This window comes from Rhinolophus sinicus, chromosome 2 (genome assembly GCF_057876585.1).
Source record: "Rhinolophus sinicus isolate RSI-liver-muscle chromosome 2, RSI-T2T, whole genome shotgun sequence".
NCBI classification, from domain to species: Eukaryota; Metazoa; Chordata; class Mammalia; order Chiroptera; family Rhinolophidae; genus Rhinolophus; species Rhinolophus sinicus.
In genome coordinates, this window is record NC_142502.1 from 161,133,511 (window position 1) to 161,151,654 (window position 18,144).

Genomic DNA, 18,144 nt, shown 5'->3' on the forward strand with positions numbered 1-18,144 from the left:
CTCCAGGTCCAGTTGCCGTTGCTAGTTGCAGGGGGCACAGCCCACCATCCCTTGCGGGAGTCGAACCGGCAACCTTGTGGTTGAGAGGACAAGCTCCAACCAACTGAGCCATCTGGGAGCTCAGCGGCAGCTCAGCTCAAGGTGCCGTGTTCAATCTTAGTTGCAGGGGGCGCTGCCCACCATCCCTTGCGGGACTCAAGGAATTGAACTGGCAACCTTGTGGTTGAGAGCCCGCGCTCCAACCAACAACTGAGCCATCCGGGAGGCAGCTCAGCTCAAGGTGCCGTGTTCAATCTTAGTTGCAGGGGGCAGAGCCCACCATCCCTTGCGGGACTCGAGAAATTGAACTGGCAACCTTGTGATTGAGAGCCCACTGGCCCATGTGGGAATCGAACCGGCAGCCTTCGGAGTTAGGAGCACGGAGCTCTAACCGCCTGAGCCACCAGGCCGGCCCTATCACAATATTATTGACTATATTTCCTGTGCTGTGCATTATACCCCGTGTTGTATTTGTTTTATACCTCATGGAAATGTGGACCTGTTCTTCCCCTTCACCTTTCCCCTCCTTTTTAATTTTTCAATTACGGCTGACATTCAGTATTATTTTATATTAATTTCAGGTGTACAGCCTAGAGGTTAGACATTTATATAATTTAAGAAGTGACCTCTTTGACTAGTCCAGTACCCACCAGGCACTATACAGAGCTATTACCATATTATTGACTATATTCCCTATGCTTTCCTTTACATCCCTATGACTATTTTGTAGGTACTTCTTAATCCTTTCCCCTTTTTCATCCACCCCCAACCCACCTCCCATCTGGCAACCATCAAAATGTTCTCTGTATCTATGAGGTTTTTTTCTGTTTTTTGTTTGTTTGTTTGTTTTGTTCTTTAGATATAAGCAAAATCACATTTGCCCAGCAAATTCTTTAGGAGGTTGGAAATCATCAAGGGATTTTGAATTTGGGAGTAATGTGATCAGGGCTTGGCTTTAAGAAAATTTCTCCAGCACAACCAGCTTTATTTGTAAAACAAGGAAATAAAGGCTTACTTCTCTTGGAAGGAAGAAAGGAGGGAGGGAAGGACAGGAGGAAGGGAGGATGGGAAGAAGGAAAGGAAGAAAATTTCACTGCAGCCATGTGTAAAGCAAGTTTTGGAGGCAATGACCAATCATCTAGGTGTAAGGTGTTTAGGTTCCTGAGCTAGAACGGGGTGGGGGGTAATAGAAAGGAGGGAATGTATTTGAGACACAAAGTGAATTTCCAGGCCTCTGCAGACTTTGTGTTTTTGTACATTTTAGTCCTTAGAGATACTTATGGCCTATTTCCTGTGATTCTTTTCCCCAAGCCAGAGTCAGCTAGGATGTAATTACACTTTGTAATTGGTGTCCTTTTCCTGGCAGCAACAACACAATACAGACAAGTGTTACACTTTGGGAACTTACCAAGACCTTCCTAAGGATGTGTTCTCATCTGATAAACAGGTTGAAGTTTGGGGAGCAACCCCTTGAAATGCTTCCTGGCCTGCCCTCCAGCATGAGGTCAGATTGGTGGGTAACTGGGGGTGGTGCAGGCCCACGAAGCGCTCTCTTTTAGGGATGACTAGATTGAATAGCTTCAGTATCCCAGGGTCAGGCCTCCAGTCCACACTGACCCTCCACGGTTGGTGACAGTGGGCTGTCAATCAAAAAGACTATTTCGAGCTCTCTGTACAGATGACCTAGAGAGGTACAGGTACGCAACAAGCACCGTGCCCTGCACTGTGGAAGTCAGAGGCAAGGGGGATGCTCCTGGAAAGCCTGTGGTCTAGTTGGGGATAACATTGAAGCAGAAAACAAGTAAATCCTAAACCGCATTGTAATGATTAGAAATGACATAGAAGTTAGGGAGCTCCTCTCTCTTGCTTCCCCATCTACACACACACACACACAATCTGCTTTTTAAATAATTTTTGCTCTATCCATTTCCCGGCAGTTGTATGATTAGGCATGTTTCTATGAATTAGAAAGTTTAGATTTCTCCCTCAGCCATCCCCTTCCTCACCACCCCCCACTTCAGTCTGACTTAAAGCCATAAAATACTTCTGCCTGCCTGCCTTTAGTTCTGTTTGTATGAATTAAGTCGACAGGATAAATATTCACATTCCCAACGACAGGCTGAAACAATGTTTGCCTGTTCTGCCCAGTGAATCGAGAAAAAAAGGGGGCCTGACATCACCCTATACTGTACATTCCCGGCATAGATCATTTATTTAAGTCCCTGAAAAAATACAGATGTTTTACCAGCCGAAATAAAATCCTGTGTAAACACTGAGCTTGGAAAAATGTGGCTCTGACTTAGCTGCGGGGGTTGGAGCGATGCAGGGAGGAGGCAAAATGGCAGATACTGAAATTTTATACTTGGCTTGATGTGATAGGGGCAAAAGTGTTTACCCCCCGTCTGCAGGCTGCAGAAGAAAAATAGAATGTGCTTTTAAGAAAACAGTTGCAAAAATGGATAGATTGGTTGATCTTCAGAGTTTGGGATTGTTCATGATTACAATACATTCACTCCATTTAAATGTGACCTCTGGAATGAACATCTTTTTTCTCATTGGAGTTGTCCTTTTTCATGGCCTGCCTACCCTGGTCCTGTTATTGCTGGATCCTGCTGGTTTCTGGAGCTCAGCTGCTGTTGATTTTATTTGGGGGAAAATTGCCTGGAAGCCATGCTTGGTGAAGAGGAAAACCCATCTCAGCGTTGCATTCCCAAACAGCCATCTATCATCTTGATCTTGTCTAACACAGTCACTATTTTAGTCCAGCAGCATAAACCAGACATATTTTACTAGTGCAGTGCAAGTTTTTTTTCAGGGATCTGCCTCATGACTCTTTTTAGGCCTGTGGCACTTACTCAAAGAGCATTACATTTGCTCTGTGGAGTTGCTTTTAAGATTCAAAGCTGCCAAAATGAACCCCATGCTTTACACAGATGGTTGGGGGCTCCCCTGAGTCTCTCTGTGTTGAGAGTGGGATGGGGATGGGGATGGGCACAGGGTAACTACTTCCAGGTTTTCCAGACTTTTCTTAGATCCTCCTAGAGAGCATCTCGGGGGCAAGAAATGGCGTTCACTCTTAGCTGCTTCCTGACCACCCCCTCCTCAGGGCAGGGCACAACCACCTCATCTCTTGGCAGTCGCAAGGCTGTGCTCGTCCTGGGTGATGCTGTTGGTTTGCACTTGGTTGTTTCCAGTGTGCTTTTTGTCTCCTTCTGACTAGATCACAACTATCTTAAGTTAACAAAGCTTTATTTTGTTTCTTTTGCTGAAGATAACCTCTAAATCCACTCTAACCTCTAGCTATGGGCCTACCATAGCTAGAGGTAACCAACTGTCCTGGTTTGTCCTGTTCACTCTCAAAAGAATTCCTGGTCTGTACAATGCATTACCCTAACTAGCGAAGGCATCACTAGATATTCCTAACCAAACTCATTCAGTTTCCCTCCCTCATTCCCAAACCTGCTACATACTCTCTTGAAGGATGTCCCTCAATCGCCAGTTGCCTGAGTTAAGTGTCTCTTTCCTGACCCTCAACTCCATGTCTTAAGCAGTTGCCAAGTGCTGCCTCATCCACCTCCAAAATGTCTCTCAGATGTATCCTTTCCTCTTCATTCCACTGCTGCTATCATTCAGACGGGGATGGGGTGGGAGTGTCACAAGTTCAGAGTCCTCTCTGTGCCCGGCAAGTAAGTGAGTGAAAGGGTGTGGGTACAAACACGCGGCCCTCTTGATCCGTCCTTTGTTTTCTGACTTTTGATAGAGATTTGGGTTCAGTAAATATTTCATTCTCCTCTTGATTCTCCGTAAGTTACAAAAGAAGCAGCACGAGAGCAGTGATAAATGACTTGGACACTCTCCCTCAGTGACCATGACCCAGCAGTCGTGGGGACAGTGATGAACCTGAATGTGCATTTCTCACCTAAGGGACCAGCTGCTGCCACCCAGTCCCCGCCAGGTGACTGTCGCTCTGCAGGAGTGTGGGCCCAAGATTGCCACATCTTCTGGCTTTTCAAAAGAAGTTGGAAATCAGGATGATTTTGATGTGAAATCTCCCAGTTCATAAATGACAGTTTACACATACTGGGTAGGCCAAATACAACATCTGCAGCCACTTTTGGCTCATTGGCTCTTGGTTTTCAGTCTCTGGTTCCGACTCTCACACCTCTTGTCTAGACTGTTATAGTCGTGATCGTCCTGCCCCTTCTAGTCCAGCATCTACACTGCCCCGGGCCTTTTCTTTCCAGATCACAGAGCTGATCACGTAAGGACTCCCTCTCTAAAGAGGTCTTTGCTGTCTGTAGGACAGAATACGTGTTCCTTGATGTTGTGTTTCAGATCCTTCTGACCCAGCCACCTCTCCCACTGTGTCTCCTACCACCCTACACATACCCTGGCTGTGCTCACGCCACACACCACTTACTGTCCCCTGAGCAATCCCAATACTTTCTTTTACTTAATAATTCTTTTTAGAACAATTTTAGGGTTACAGAAAAACTAAGCAGGTAGTACAGAGAGCTCCCATATATTCCTTTTCTCCCAGCCCCCTCTCCCCAGTTTTCTCCTGTTATGAATATCTTGCATTAGAGTGGTACGTTTGTTGCAATTAATGAACCAATATCAACACATTATTATTAACTAAAGGCCATCGTTTACATTAAGGCTTATTCTTTTTGTTGGGAATACCAATATTTTAATACCGTTTAAAAATGTATTTATAATTCCGTTTTCTCTGTTTGCATATTATTCTCCCAATACCGGCAAGATTCTTTTCAAAGCCAAATATGCATATCACTCTTTCTGCAAAGCCTTCTCTAACTCTTTATTTCTGGAATGGGGCCTGCAAGGGAGGAGCAGACAGAACAAGGAAGAGAACATTTTTTCCAGGTGCCTAGTGTGTGCCTAGATTTATATTCTTTTAAATCTCCCTATAATCCTGTAAGATAGATATTATTGTACACTGTTTACCATGAAGAAACAGAGGTTAAGTTGCCCAAAGCCCCACTGATGGGTTTACACCATGTCCACATGGCTCTGAAGTTTGTGTTCCCCCCTGCGCTCCCACGGGGCTGCATTCTTACCACTAATCTAGCCTTCTTGCTTTCCCCACTGGATTAGAAATCTATGGAGTGAGGAATGCAGTGTTTCTCAGCCCTGTGTCTTCACTCCCAAGAAGGGGTTGGCACGTACAACTGCACCCCCAAACCCGTGGACACATGTCCTAAAGGCAGAGTTAATAGACGATGAGGTAACAAATATCGACATCAATTCAGCGAATGGTTGTTGAATTCCTGCTACACATTGGACTTGGCAGAGGATGAGGTCAAGTATCAGAGGAAAGTGACAGCGACGCTCCCGTACAGGTTACAAACGCTGGCCAGGCTGAGGCAGGGAAGCCACTCGTTTCCTGTTTATCCGGCTAGAATGGAAGCTGCCAGGAGAGCAGGGACTCTGTTTTCTGCTCTTCTGCTCCTAGGACAGTGCCCGATGCTAACAATTGTTTAATAACTATTTGTGGACTGAATATCTGAATGCTATTGTAAATCTGAGACGCTGAAAATGACACTAAGCTTCTCCCTCATGCACATTCAGTTAGCCATTGCCCTCAGGGCTGGCAGGTCTCGGTTTCTCTGTGTTTGGTTCAGTGCAGCCCCGTGTTATAGCCAATTTCTAAATTGTTCTAGGCCTGGGCTTCACCACGTTCTTAGTTCTCCGTTCCTGGGGAATAACCAGGATCACAATTGTTGTGTGCTTTGTACCCAAGGTGACAGAATTGATGGACCTGTAGGCTGATTCTCATAAACCAGAGCTACCAAGCGTTTCAAAAACAGCCTTGTTTTTGCCAAGTAAGGTGAGCAAATATAGGACTAAGTTTAAACATCCATCAGGAGTTATTTTTGAAGTGATTGCTTCTAAATGAGAGGCATTTGAAAACCTCACAGCTTTCTTTTCAAGTAAATTCCAAAGTCATGTATTTTGCTTGTGTCTGCTGATTAATTATGATCCTGTGACACCATGAAAAGCCGTGGTGGTTGGTTTTGTGTAGCTGTGGAGAAACTAAAGTGAGGCCCAATGGCATTGCCAACTCTTTCAGGCTTTTAGGGATCCAGGCAGAGGGAGGTATGTTTTTCTCGCCCTGGCAGTCACCACATGCGAACAGAAGCCCCAGCCAGACCCCTTTCTCCAGACTTCACTCCGGGAGATTTGGGTCCCTGTGGAAGTGTGGAAGTAGTGATATTTGATATGTTGCTTCTGAAATAACAGATCCATTATAAGAGAAAGCATTTTTGCGTTTCCACATCAGGACATGTGTGCATTCTCCTGTACAATTACCTCTGTTTAGGGGAAAAGAAAAAAAAAAAGCAGTTATATACAGTAAATTAATCAAAATTTCTTTTGATTCTCTAAACAAAAGGTGTTCAGCATATATTTGTGGTTGGTAATTGCAGATATCTGACCCAAGAAAACCTGCTGAATCAAACCTAGTTAGGGGCTGATGACTCCGGGTCTCTTTCCTTTTGGCCTCTTGCTTTTTCTCTTTATTCCCACATTTAACTCTATTATGCCCATCACTGGCAGGAGAGAAAGAGAAGAAAAAGTTGACTCCTGTTGCTTAGAAAGAGTGAGCAGCAGCACTGGTGAAGGATACAATAGGGAAAGAAAACAAATTGATTCTGAAAAATAGGCTTTCAAAATTTTGATGTGTTTATCTGCACTTGCTTTGCTCCCCTTCCCTCCTTGGTTCAGGTAAGGGTGACTGAAGGATTTCTCTGACATGCGTCTTTCTCCTTGGCACTCAGGTCAGAGGATCTCATCTACGCCTTTATCCACTTTCTTTCTCTGCTATAGGTTTGTACTCCTCACATAGGCCTTGTTGATGTCACATCTGAGTGTGAATCTAAGACACGTACATGAGCGTGTGTGCGTACACACACACATGCACAGCCTGTGTCATGTTTCTGCTGGAACTGTGGCCTTCATGCTACAGATACAACAGGATTTGTCTGTCTCTGCTTAATTCTAATACATAATGTCATGTAAGAGTAAGAAAGCAGAGTACGTCTGCATTGATGCCTCCACTTCTGACATGTCAGCGAAGAGCTGCTGAAAAATCTAGTTTACAAACATCACTGTGCAGTATTTGCAAAGGCAAGGTCATTGTGGCCTGCTTCTTTGGCCAAGCCTGTCCTGATAAACCCAGACATGTAAACCAGTTTAGACTCTCAGACAATGCCTTTAAAAGGTACTTTTTTTTTTATTTATAAGAAACTGCTAACATAGAGAAAGGTGTTTGCATTTCTTTGCTAAAATGAATTTATAGGTTGTTTGTAACCAATAAGCTCTTGTACCGAATAACTGTCTGGTTGCAGAGTAGTCCCCTGCTTTTGGAATTGTGCGCAGAACGCAGGACACAGGTATGGATTCAGGACCTGGGCTTCTTGCCACTCGCTGCGCCCTCCAAAACCAACGCGCATTTTGCAAAGAGACCAAAGCCATGTTCTATTTTACAGGTGTCTGCTTTCTTTGAGGAAACCGAAAAGGGAGGAACTTGCCTCTAGGAAAAATATATTTTCACAGCAGGATATTTTGTTTTCTCTTTTTTGGTTTAGGTATTTCATTTGTTACAAGCCTTCTCAGACTCCAAGTACAGAATGAATGCATACTTTCAGCAGGAGCTGGCTGACGTTGCTGTGTGTACCAAAGCCAAACTCTGGCTGGCCAAGAGGTATGTTAAGCCCCTCGTGAGCAGAGTTATCAGAGGTTAGGAGTACACTGGAGAGTTGCTGTTTCTAGTTGTGGGAGTTTGAAACATCACTGGCATGAGTTTTCTAAACTTATTGGAGTATTTATCTTTTTAGAGCTTTGGGTTGTGGTAAAGAAGGAAAAATATTTTCTTGACAGTTTTTCTAAAACTGCTGTGTGGCTGGGGGGCATGTAATAAGGCTTTTTATCTGTCCACCAATCAGCTTGTTTTTATTAATAACTGCTCTGTGTCCAACGCTGTGTTAGATACTATAACAATGAAAGGCAGTAATTGACTATATCGTGTGGTACAAACTCTTAGGTGCTGTGGCAACTCAGAGATCAGAGATTGGTGTAAGACTCGAGGAGGCATTGAGGGACAGACGGGTATAAATAAGAAGACGTGGAAGTTGCCATTTTAAGTGTGTAGCAGAGTAGCTTGAATAAGCAAGGCAAAGAAGGGTCCATACATACGTTGTTTTCATCTTCGCAGTGTTAGTTTAGTCTAGAACTTAGAACATTTCTTATGTGAAAGATGGAGTAAAAGAATTTCTCATTTACTACATAGGAAATCCTTTCTGTAACACTGTGTTCAGAATCCATGTCGCAAGACTCTGCAGTGTCGCTGCAAAGCCCCCGCCCCCGTATGTCCTCTGTGAGTTCCAGCAGAGTAGGTCCAGAGGAGGACCACGTGCTGCCACATTCCATGCTGTAGTATGTTGCATTTGATTAAGAATCAGTATATTGGTTGTCTAATACAGCAGGCTCTTTTTTTATTTTTCAAAAAGTGTGCTTCTGTTCGTTTTTGTCGGGCCCCCCACCTTATATAGCAAGGCAAGTGATGGGCAGTATGAGGCCCAAAAATTATCGTAATTCAACAAAGCGTTGTTGAGCACAGGCTACGCACTAGCCTTTGTGTTAGGAGATGTAGAGATGAAACTATAGAATTAGTCCTGGCTTCAAGGAACTCACATCTAACAGGAAAGAGGGATGTGTAAATAAGTAATTTTCATCCAATGTGGTAAGTGTAATAAATGTATGTAGTAAGTTCAGAAATGAGCCAGGGGAGGGAGGGGTAGGGGAGGGCCGACACTGAACCAGCCTTGAAGAGATGAGTAGAATTTTGCCAAGTGTCCAGGGCAGGCATTCCAGACTTAGGTCACGTCATAGGCAAAAACATGGCAGTAGGAAATGGCATGGTGAGTGTGGAGAACAGTAAAGAGGTTAGCTCTTCTGGGACCTAAAGGATGAGATACATATGGCATAAAGTGAGGCTGAGGAAATACCTGGAGGCCGCACAGTGAAAACTCCTAAAGGAAACCCCTAGGTAAAAGGGAGCCAGTAAAGGATATGTGAGTCTCCATTTTTGTCTGAGCACCTATAGCTTTGGACAGGGATATTGATGGGGAAATTCTCTAGTGTCTGAAATGCCAATAAAGTAATGGTTAACCTTTCAGTTTTAGTCCAATTTTTGTTCTTCTCTTTCATTCAAAGAGTAGGAGTTGATTGACCGTAAACTACTTCCATGAGCTTAGTATCATTTGCCTTCTGTGTGGCTTTTAGACATCTTCTCCCAGATGCCTTTTTCAGGAGAACAGGGAATTCTGATCACATTTGTGTTCTCATCTGTTTACCGATTTGTAGGCCACGTCCTCCAGCTGTGTTTTCTAGGGATTGGGAAGTCAGGGCTCTCCAGAAACCATGCTACTGAAACCCCTGCTTCTAGGCAGGACTGCCCCAGGAAAGAACCCTAAACCTTCATTATTAAAATGCTGTAAGGAAGGAGTTTCTGCCCCCTTAGCTTGGTACCCCTTCATGGGTCTCATAGAAATCCATCATCCACTGGCTTCATGAGCCTGTTCCTTCTGTTTGGATGGGAACAAGGAGAGAGAATAACAGGCCAGCCATCTGAATGGACCTTCATGTTGTGCAATGCCTGAAGATGGATGACACAGCTGCCATAAACCTCCTCTTCAGCTGGAGAAGTCGTTTTGGCCTCTTTTAACCTTCCCTGTGGTTCCTATTGCAATTTTCTAATCCGGCTTTTCATCATCATCACCCCACCCACATTCTCTGATTTTTCTCCATGATTTTCCAGCCCTCGAAAACAAAGGCATGAATCACTGCAATTCACTGGGTTTCCACCTTCCTTGCCGAAAGTCCAGGAAAGCCACTTTTTTTATGTTTCCAGTACAGTCAACACTTTATTATCCAAGTGTGAACTTTACACTTCGTGGGTGGTCTGTAGATGGTTGCTAACACCGGGCTTCCGCTTGCTCCCCAACATACTTTTACCATATTAATCCGGATGTGTTCAGAGCCTAAAATCAAGTTTGCGAGAAAGACACACCGCCCGAGCACAGTGCATACCACAGCCGTGGATCACCTTTTCTGTATCATCCACATCCTTGACACAATAACCTTGCAGTTCCTGAATAGGAAAATGTAGCCCTGGGTGTTAGTGATGACGCTTCGGCCCGTCCCACGCCTGGCCTGTCCACCTGAGGTCTCTGAGAGTGTTGCCATAGGAGATGTTTGTCTCCACTGATGGTTCCGTGCTCACAGGAGCCCGGTCGGGATCCTAGTGGGCCCTTCTCAAAGCCGGCCCGTCTTCACATTCTCATCTGCCCTTCCCATTAAAGACATTACAATGCGCAGTATTCCAGATTCCACTGCCAAAGAGGCTCTGTCATGTCCCTAAGAATTCACACATGAAAGAAGAATAAATGTTCCTCTGTGGCCACTAAGGACTTTCTGTATCTTTTGAGCATAAGCTATGAAACATGAATGTTATTGCAAAAAAAAAAAATTGTTGGTTTAAATTTTAGCACCAACACCTTTTTCCTTCTACAGTTTATTTGATCATTAGCCTGAGTTCATTCAGTCCAGTAAGTACAAAAACATTAGTGAGGGTGTCATTTATTTGTCCTTTTATTCCCAAAGAAGATTTTTTTTTTTTAAGTTCATTGGAACCATTGGCTAATCGACTCAGTTTTTTTAATTTTGACCCTGAAATTAGGGCACATAAAATAAAGACTTTTGTCATATATTTGTGTTTTGACTTTGCAAGATTAATAGGGATTTATATGAGGTGATTAAGCAATAGCCATGGAGTTGTTGGGGAATTTTTGGTGATGAATGGCCAGCTGGCAACATGGCCTGAGTGGAGGACTGGGCTTCTGCTCTTACAGGCCGCTTTTCATTCCAAGATGTCAAAGCCTGTATAGAAATCAGCTCATTAATCCTTCAAGTCCCTTCCTTCCCCTTTTTCCTCCACTCCTCCCTCCTCAATCCAGTTTACTGTCTCTCTCATGGTGCAAAGGCAGTTTACCAACTACTGAAGGAAAACTCAGCTGACCCAGGCCAGAAACTGAGCGAGAGTAGGGGTCCGCTGCTGGCCCGGAGAGACTGGGTGTGGGCGCCGTGAGAGAGGAATCAGCGTAATCCCTCAATGTGGCCCTGTCTGTGCCTTTGCTGTTTGCAGCATCCAGCTCCAGTGTCCCAGCTGGATCACAGGCCCTGCCTAAAGAGAAAAAGACTTTTCAAAGCCCTGTCAAGTAGGACTAAGAGGAGAAAAGATTTATTTCCTCTAATTGAGAAAATTACTATTATATCGGGATTAAAATTTTGGGGAAATCAATTTGGTTATGTAGTGTCTCCTTTGGTTATAAAAGGAAATAATGTGTGTGTGTATGTTTCCTTTAGTAAATGTAGTGAACTAAATGCACTATCAGACTAAGTACAATGGATGATGTGATGACCAGACACAAAAATGTGTCCTACTAAATTTTTAAATTTTTTTTCTTGATTGCCTGTGTTGTATATGCTTATCATAGAAAGTTAGTCAAGCATAACATTTGGAAGAGAATATAAAACTAATCTTACCAACATCCTGTGGAAACCACTGTAATTGGTTAACAGTTTTATGTATGTAGTTTACTTCACCTTTTTTCCTTTTTATTTGTTTCACATAGTTGAGGTTATACTCTATGTGAGTTATATAGTTAATAGCTAATTTTTTTCACTTAACAGTATCATGAAAGCATTTGCTATTATTACTAAAAACGCTATATGGTGTGGCCTCTATGGAAAGTAGTATGGCATTTCCTAAAAAATTAAAAATAGAATTACCATATGATGTAGCAATTCTACTTCTGGGTATATATCCAAATGAATTGAAAGCAGTCTCGAAGAGATATTTGTACATTCATGTTCATAGCTGCATTATTGACAATAGCCAAAAGGTAGAAGTAACCTGAGTGTCCATTGATGGGTGAATGGATAAACAAAATGTGGTATATATGGACAATGGAATATTATTCAGCCTTAAAAAGGAAGGAAGTTCCAACACATGCTACAATGTGGATGAACCTTGAGGACATTATGCTAAGTGAAATAAGCCAATCGCAAAAGGATAAATAGTGTACAATTCCACTTATATGAGGTGCCTAGAGTAGTCAGATTCATAGAGCTAGAAGGGAGAATGGTGGTTGCCAGGGGCTGAGAGTGGGCGAGGAGGCAGTGAGGAATTAGTGTTTAATGAGTACAGAGTTTTGGTATTCCAAGATGAAAAAAGTTCTGAAGATTGGTTGTATATCAGTATGAATGTGATTAGCATTACTGAAATGAAGAATAGTTAAAATAGTTAAGATGGTAAATTTTATATTATGTATGTTTCACCACAATTTAAAAAATTTTAACAACAAACATTAAAAAAAACTCTTTGTACACTGTCATTCCTCTGAGGTTATCACTGTCCTGACTTTTTTATAATTATTTCTTTGCTTTACTTCCTAATTTTACCACCTATACATCTCTGAAAATAAAATACTTTTGCTTGTCTTTGAATTAGAAAAGCAATCTTTGAAAATATCATGTTAAAGGTAGCATATTTTTGTCACCTGAATAATGTCATTAAGTTTACCTAACGATTGCTCCATTCAGTTTGTTTCTCATTTTTTTATGTCATAAATATCAGTCCACTGAAAAATTGTAAATGTGATTGTTATGTGTGCATGGGTATGTGTGATTGTATGTGACTGTGGGTTATTACTTTGGATTTGAAGTCCAGAAATATAATAAATTAATTAATTGAGAGGATATGAAAATTTTGAAGGGTCTTGATACACACTGCCAGATTGATTTCTAAAAGCGATATATCAGTTCATCTTTCCACCAATAGTACATGGAAGACCTCCACCAATATTTTAACTAAGATTTTTAAAATTAGGTTAAGGAAATTTTTCCTTTCCTTTTTAGATGCCTTCTGCATGCCAACCTCTGTTTAGGAGATTCATATTATTTCATTAACTGTTCTCAAATCCCCCCTAGAAAAAGAAAATCTTTTTAATCTTAGTATAAAAAAATTTTTCTGCAGTAAAACAACTGAAGAGACAAACCCTGTGTATAAGACACCCAGTTTAGTCAGCATTTCAGCTTGGCATAAGTTAACAGAGAAGTAAAAAATACATAGATATTTGTTTCAATTTTTACTTCCTACTTTTCAGAGATGGAAGCTGACATACTTGAGCGTTTTATTTTATTTAGCTTAATAAACAGCCTTCTCCTGAGCTGTCCGTGGGGCACTGCTCAGACCTGGGTATATTGTGCACTCTGAGCCAGACAGGTCACACTGACAATTCACTGAGGTCAAATTGGCCATAGACGTGTTTTCATTGACTTGAGTAGGGTTCAAACATATACATACATACATATATATATATATATATATATATAAAATACAAGTATTTATATAACTATATAGTTATATAATTATAAATATATATACGTATATATACATATATACACGCGCTCACACTCACACCCCAGGGGTGCCAAAAAAATGTATACACATGACTTGTATTCATCTTTTGTTATCTGTGTATGTTGAGTATTACAATTTTAATACAGTTTTTTTCCCTTCTTAAAATGTGTATACATTTTTTTGGCACCCTCCATATGTATAATTAGTTGCTAGCATTTAAAAATTAGGAGATTTCACAGTAAATCAGGATTTCCAGATTTTTTTTTTTTTAATCTGGCAACACCAGGCCAAATTCCCACATCCTGCAGTGGACCGGAACTAACTATTGCTGGTCCTCTCTTGAGAGACCATGCTCTCTGTACTTCACCCCTGTCCCCTCCCAGCCATTTCGCTCATTGGGTTACCTGCTGAGCTCCCACAGAATGAGGAGTTTGTGATTCTTGGTATTGGCATTTGTTAAGTACCAGATTGGCTGATGGCTGCATATTAGATCATCTGGAGAGGTTTTAAAACCTACTGATGCCAGGCCCCACCTCCAGAATTTCTGGGTTGGCTTTTTTTTTTTTTTTTTTTGGTTTAGGGTGTGGCCCAAGCACTGTTATTTTTAAAACTCTCCAGGAGATTCTAAAATGCAGCCAGATTGAGAACTGATGTTTTCTTGTGCATTCTTTTATCTCCCATCTCCCTGAGGGAGACCGTAAAAGATGAACATTGGGTAAAATAGCTGACATGCTAGAGGACACTTGTATTTTTCTTCTGAGACCAAAGATTCATTGAAGAAAGATGGAATGACTGTTTCTCTAGCCTGCTACCCGGGAGAGACAACCACGAAACTTTTCATTCCACAGATGTGCCAGTGTGAAGGGACACACTACTGTTTCATATACGGGTGAATTTCTGAGGCTGGTTACTGAAAAGCTGCCTTAGCAAGATATTTTGTCAGTTGCTCTCAAAAGTGCCCTTTCAACCTGATACTCTGGGATGGCCTATTGTCCTAGAAGTTCATGGCACATTTTCATTTTTTGAGATGAGGCTTAAGTAGAATAGACTCTACATGTAACACTTCATTCAACAAATACTGATTGAGCCCCACTGTGTGCCAGGCTCTATTAAATAGTGCAGCTATTTATTAAAACTACAACTGCAGTGTAGAGAGGACAACTAAGTGGAGTCTTGTCAAACAGAATCATTGACCTAGAACTTCAGAACCGGAAAGAGTCCAGTATGTTGTAGTCCACTCCCATCCCTGCGCATATGGGAGCGTGCAGCTCAGCGGGGCCGGAGGATTTGTGTTTGCACACAGCTGACCAGGGCTGAGAACCTACCTACAGCAGCTAGCATTTGTTGAGGACTCAGTTCCCTGCTCATCATCAGGCTGTTTCTGCTGGACCACATTGCCTCCATCTGTCCAGTGTTTCTATGTCAAGGCTGCTGATGGCAGTAATTAAGCTTTCTTCAGAACAGTGCTTCTCAGACCATAGCCTTCATGTGAATCACCTGACGATCTCCTAAAATGAAGACTCTCATTCATTAGGTCAGGCGGGAAGCGGGGGGCGGTGTGGATTACCTGAGACCCTGCATTTCTGACAAGCTCCCAGGCGATTCGGATGCTGGGACACAGTACACGTTTCGAGGCCAAGGCTCAGAGTACCAGTCACCATGATCATCCAGCCACTTCTTTGGAATACACCCACGTTCACACCGTCACTCTCAAGGGCTGTAACTGGAGCTTGGGGCCTCAGAACAGGACTGAGGCTACTGAAGGGGTCAGCCCAGAATTCTTTCCCCATCCACCTGGGATGACCTGCACTGAGGGGCCGCAGGGTCCCCTTCAGGGCTCTCAGTGGGGAGTCCTCACTCCCTTGTCTGGGCAGCCATCCCAGTGGCCTCGGTGTCTGGGGTAGGACCAATGCTTTGTTGGCATGCAGTGTTTATCATTTTGAAAAATAACAGTCTGATATTCTGGTGAGAAAAACAGGCTCTCAGGAATATAAAAACAGGCCCCAAGGTTACAAGGGAAACAACCTTGGGAAACACATTTTTGAATAAAACAGTGGTGATGGGGGTTGATGGGAAGAGATGGTGGAGGGAGCTCATGTTTGTTGAAGACCAGCTCTTTGTACTAGACCTAATGATTTGTTACCCCAAGTTCTTATTTGTAAACATCATTAACTGTATGATGCATCCACTTTCCTATACAGCTTCCCCCTCAGGGCTCCTGACACCCCTGCTCCCTCCTCCATGTCCTCCTTATCTACTCCTCCATTGCCCTGCTGCAAATACTTCTAGTCACTTCCCCATCTCCTTCCCTGCACACCGCCTTATCCATGCTCTCATCTCTTCTCCCCATTTTCTCTCTTACTTACTTGTCCCCACTAAGCTGAATGGTATGTTCCTTGAGGGCCTTGGATTTAAATGTTGTAAGGAAAAATATGCTTATAGAGACGAAGCTAGGGCTTGCTTTTGTGTGGCAATCCCAGTTCTGCCCCGGGGGAGGGGTCTGTGGCCAGCTGCAGAAGTTCTGGTTTAGGATTCTGTTTTGCTTTACAGCTGAAAACAGCGTTTATTTTCTAACCACCAGATTTATTCACACAAGAGACTACACTTCCCAGGCAGAAATACTGGGGCTTAGGTCTGATTCCATTTTCCCACTGTCCCTCAGCCCTTCCCAAATCCCTCATGCCTCTGGGACTGGTCCCCTTCCAAAGTAAGAGGTCCTTCTTTCGTAACTGCTATACTTGAAATAGAGGCCTCAGTCCTTTGCCACAGCTGCAGGTTGCTGTTTCACTCCCAAGCCACTGAAATGAATCCAGTCAAGAAGGATGGTTAAAATGTTCAGATGATCATGTGGTATTTTAAGGCTATCATTTGTGGTCCCTGCCAAAACTTGAAGGGAAGCAAGTTTGAACAGGGTGGTTAGTTACATAGCAAGTTTCCAGGCATTGCTGGGGTTTGGGTTTTGCTTTTGGTTGGTTTCTTCTTCACTCTTTCTTTTTCTTTTTCATCAAAATAAAAGTTCTCCCACTACTCCCCTCCACCCCACTTTTTTTTAATTGCTTCTCTTTCAACCCCCAGATTTTATTGCAGAGGGAGGTTCTCATTAGGACCCCTCTTTAATCTCCAGTTCAGCTTGTTCGAAGCCTCCTTGAGCCTCATGCATATTTGAGTGATGAGAGAAATGAAGTTGGTGTATTTTAGACCCAAGCTTGTTGACATTTGTTCGCTTCCCTTTCAGACTTCTCAGGAATGTTTAAGGTCATGATATCTCAGGATGAGATCCTGTTTGTATTTTCAAAAACAGAAAAAACATGAAGTTAACATATTTTAACCCAAACCAATGGACAAGGTGCAAAACATTTTCTTCATTAGATATTCCTTTAAAAATATGTCAAGTCTTGAAAGAATGAGCTGTTTGAGAGGAAGCGAAGCTTGAGAATATATGAGGTATGTCTTGTTCATAGGCTGAGCTTATGGAAACTAGTTGGGTAAGAGCAGTCAGAAGTGGTCACTATGCTAAACTGAGCCTGTGAGCGAGTTGCCCAAGATCGAAGTTTCTTCATACTGCAGTGAAAAATAAAAATAGTCCTTTTATGCAACTGTACATTAAGAATTCAATCCCCAACTGCTGATGCTTTCTATTTTTGAATATAGATATCTGGAAATCTAACCTGGAGGTGGTAATTCATTTGATAAAGGGCTCAGAAATATCTCTTGCTCCACTTGTAGCTGTTGGTTTATTGGGGTCTTACTGTTGGAGATTTGGGCAATGTTGTCATTGCGTAGCTTGTAAGGGAATGCAGGCTTAAGTGTCCTCAATACAATATTAGGTAAAACTGATATACTGCGTTGTTTTTTTCCTTTAGCTTATAACATCTTTTGGATAAATCAACACCTTGGTTACCTTCTTGGAGCCATTTCCAATGAACTCAAGACAGTTCAGATTCACAACCAGTACAAAGCAGTGTTGTAGGCACAGTGGGAAACAGACATGAATGATATCGTCCCTATTTCAAAAACCAAGTAAATAAGGTATGGATTTAATAAGCTATAAATAAGTAAGAATAGGTAAACGCTGGAATGAGGTCAGAGTGTGTTACAGGAGCCAGCTTGTGGGGGGTGGAATGTCAAGGAACTCTTCTAGGAGGGAGTTTTTAAAGACTCGGTGAGATTTAACTGTTAGAAAGGTTAATTTTCTTGGTAGAATTGAGTGAGGTTATACTGGTATAGAGCCTGTGTAGCTAAATAAATTGTGAAGGTCTCATTGCCTAAGTACAAAGGCAGGACTCTTCGTACAGTGCTCAGCTTATAGGAACCACTTTAGTCATGTATAGTAGAGTCTCTGTTATCAGAGTTTAGTGATTGTCCAATCTAGTGGAAAAGAAAACTTATCCATGTGAAACAACCAACAGTGATGTTCATATAGAATTTCTAATTCTGTAGCACATATAGTAAGCACAGGAATTCAGAAAAGAATGTGGGTTTGGGTCGTCAGGGAAGGCTTTCTAGGGAAGGTATTTGAGATGGGTCTTAGGGCATGGATGTGATTTAGAAACACCAGAAGTGGTGGGAAAGAGCATTTCAAGATGGTGGACAACACGTGC

General features: G+C 42.5%; 1 protein-coding gene across 3 annotated transcripts in view; it reads left to right on the top strand.

The window, feature by feature from the left end:
- The window catches only part of THADA (THADA armadillo repeat containing), a 294,124-nt gene that overhangs the window by 196,130 nt on the left and 79,850 nt on the right, over positions 1 to 18,144 (top strand). For all 3 annotated transcript variants that reach the window (XM_088796191.1, XM_019748640.3, XM_088796192.1), the window contains exon 30: positions 7,647 to 7,762. In XM_088796191.1, coding sequence (XP_088652317.1) covers positions 7,647 to 7,762 — 116 coding nt within the window. The remainder of the gene's footprint in view (positions 1 to 7,646; positions 7,763 to 18,144) is intronic.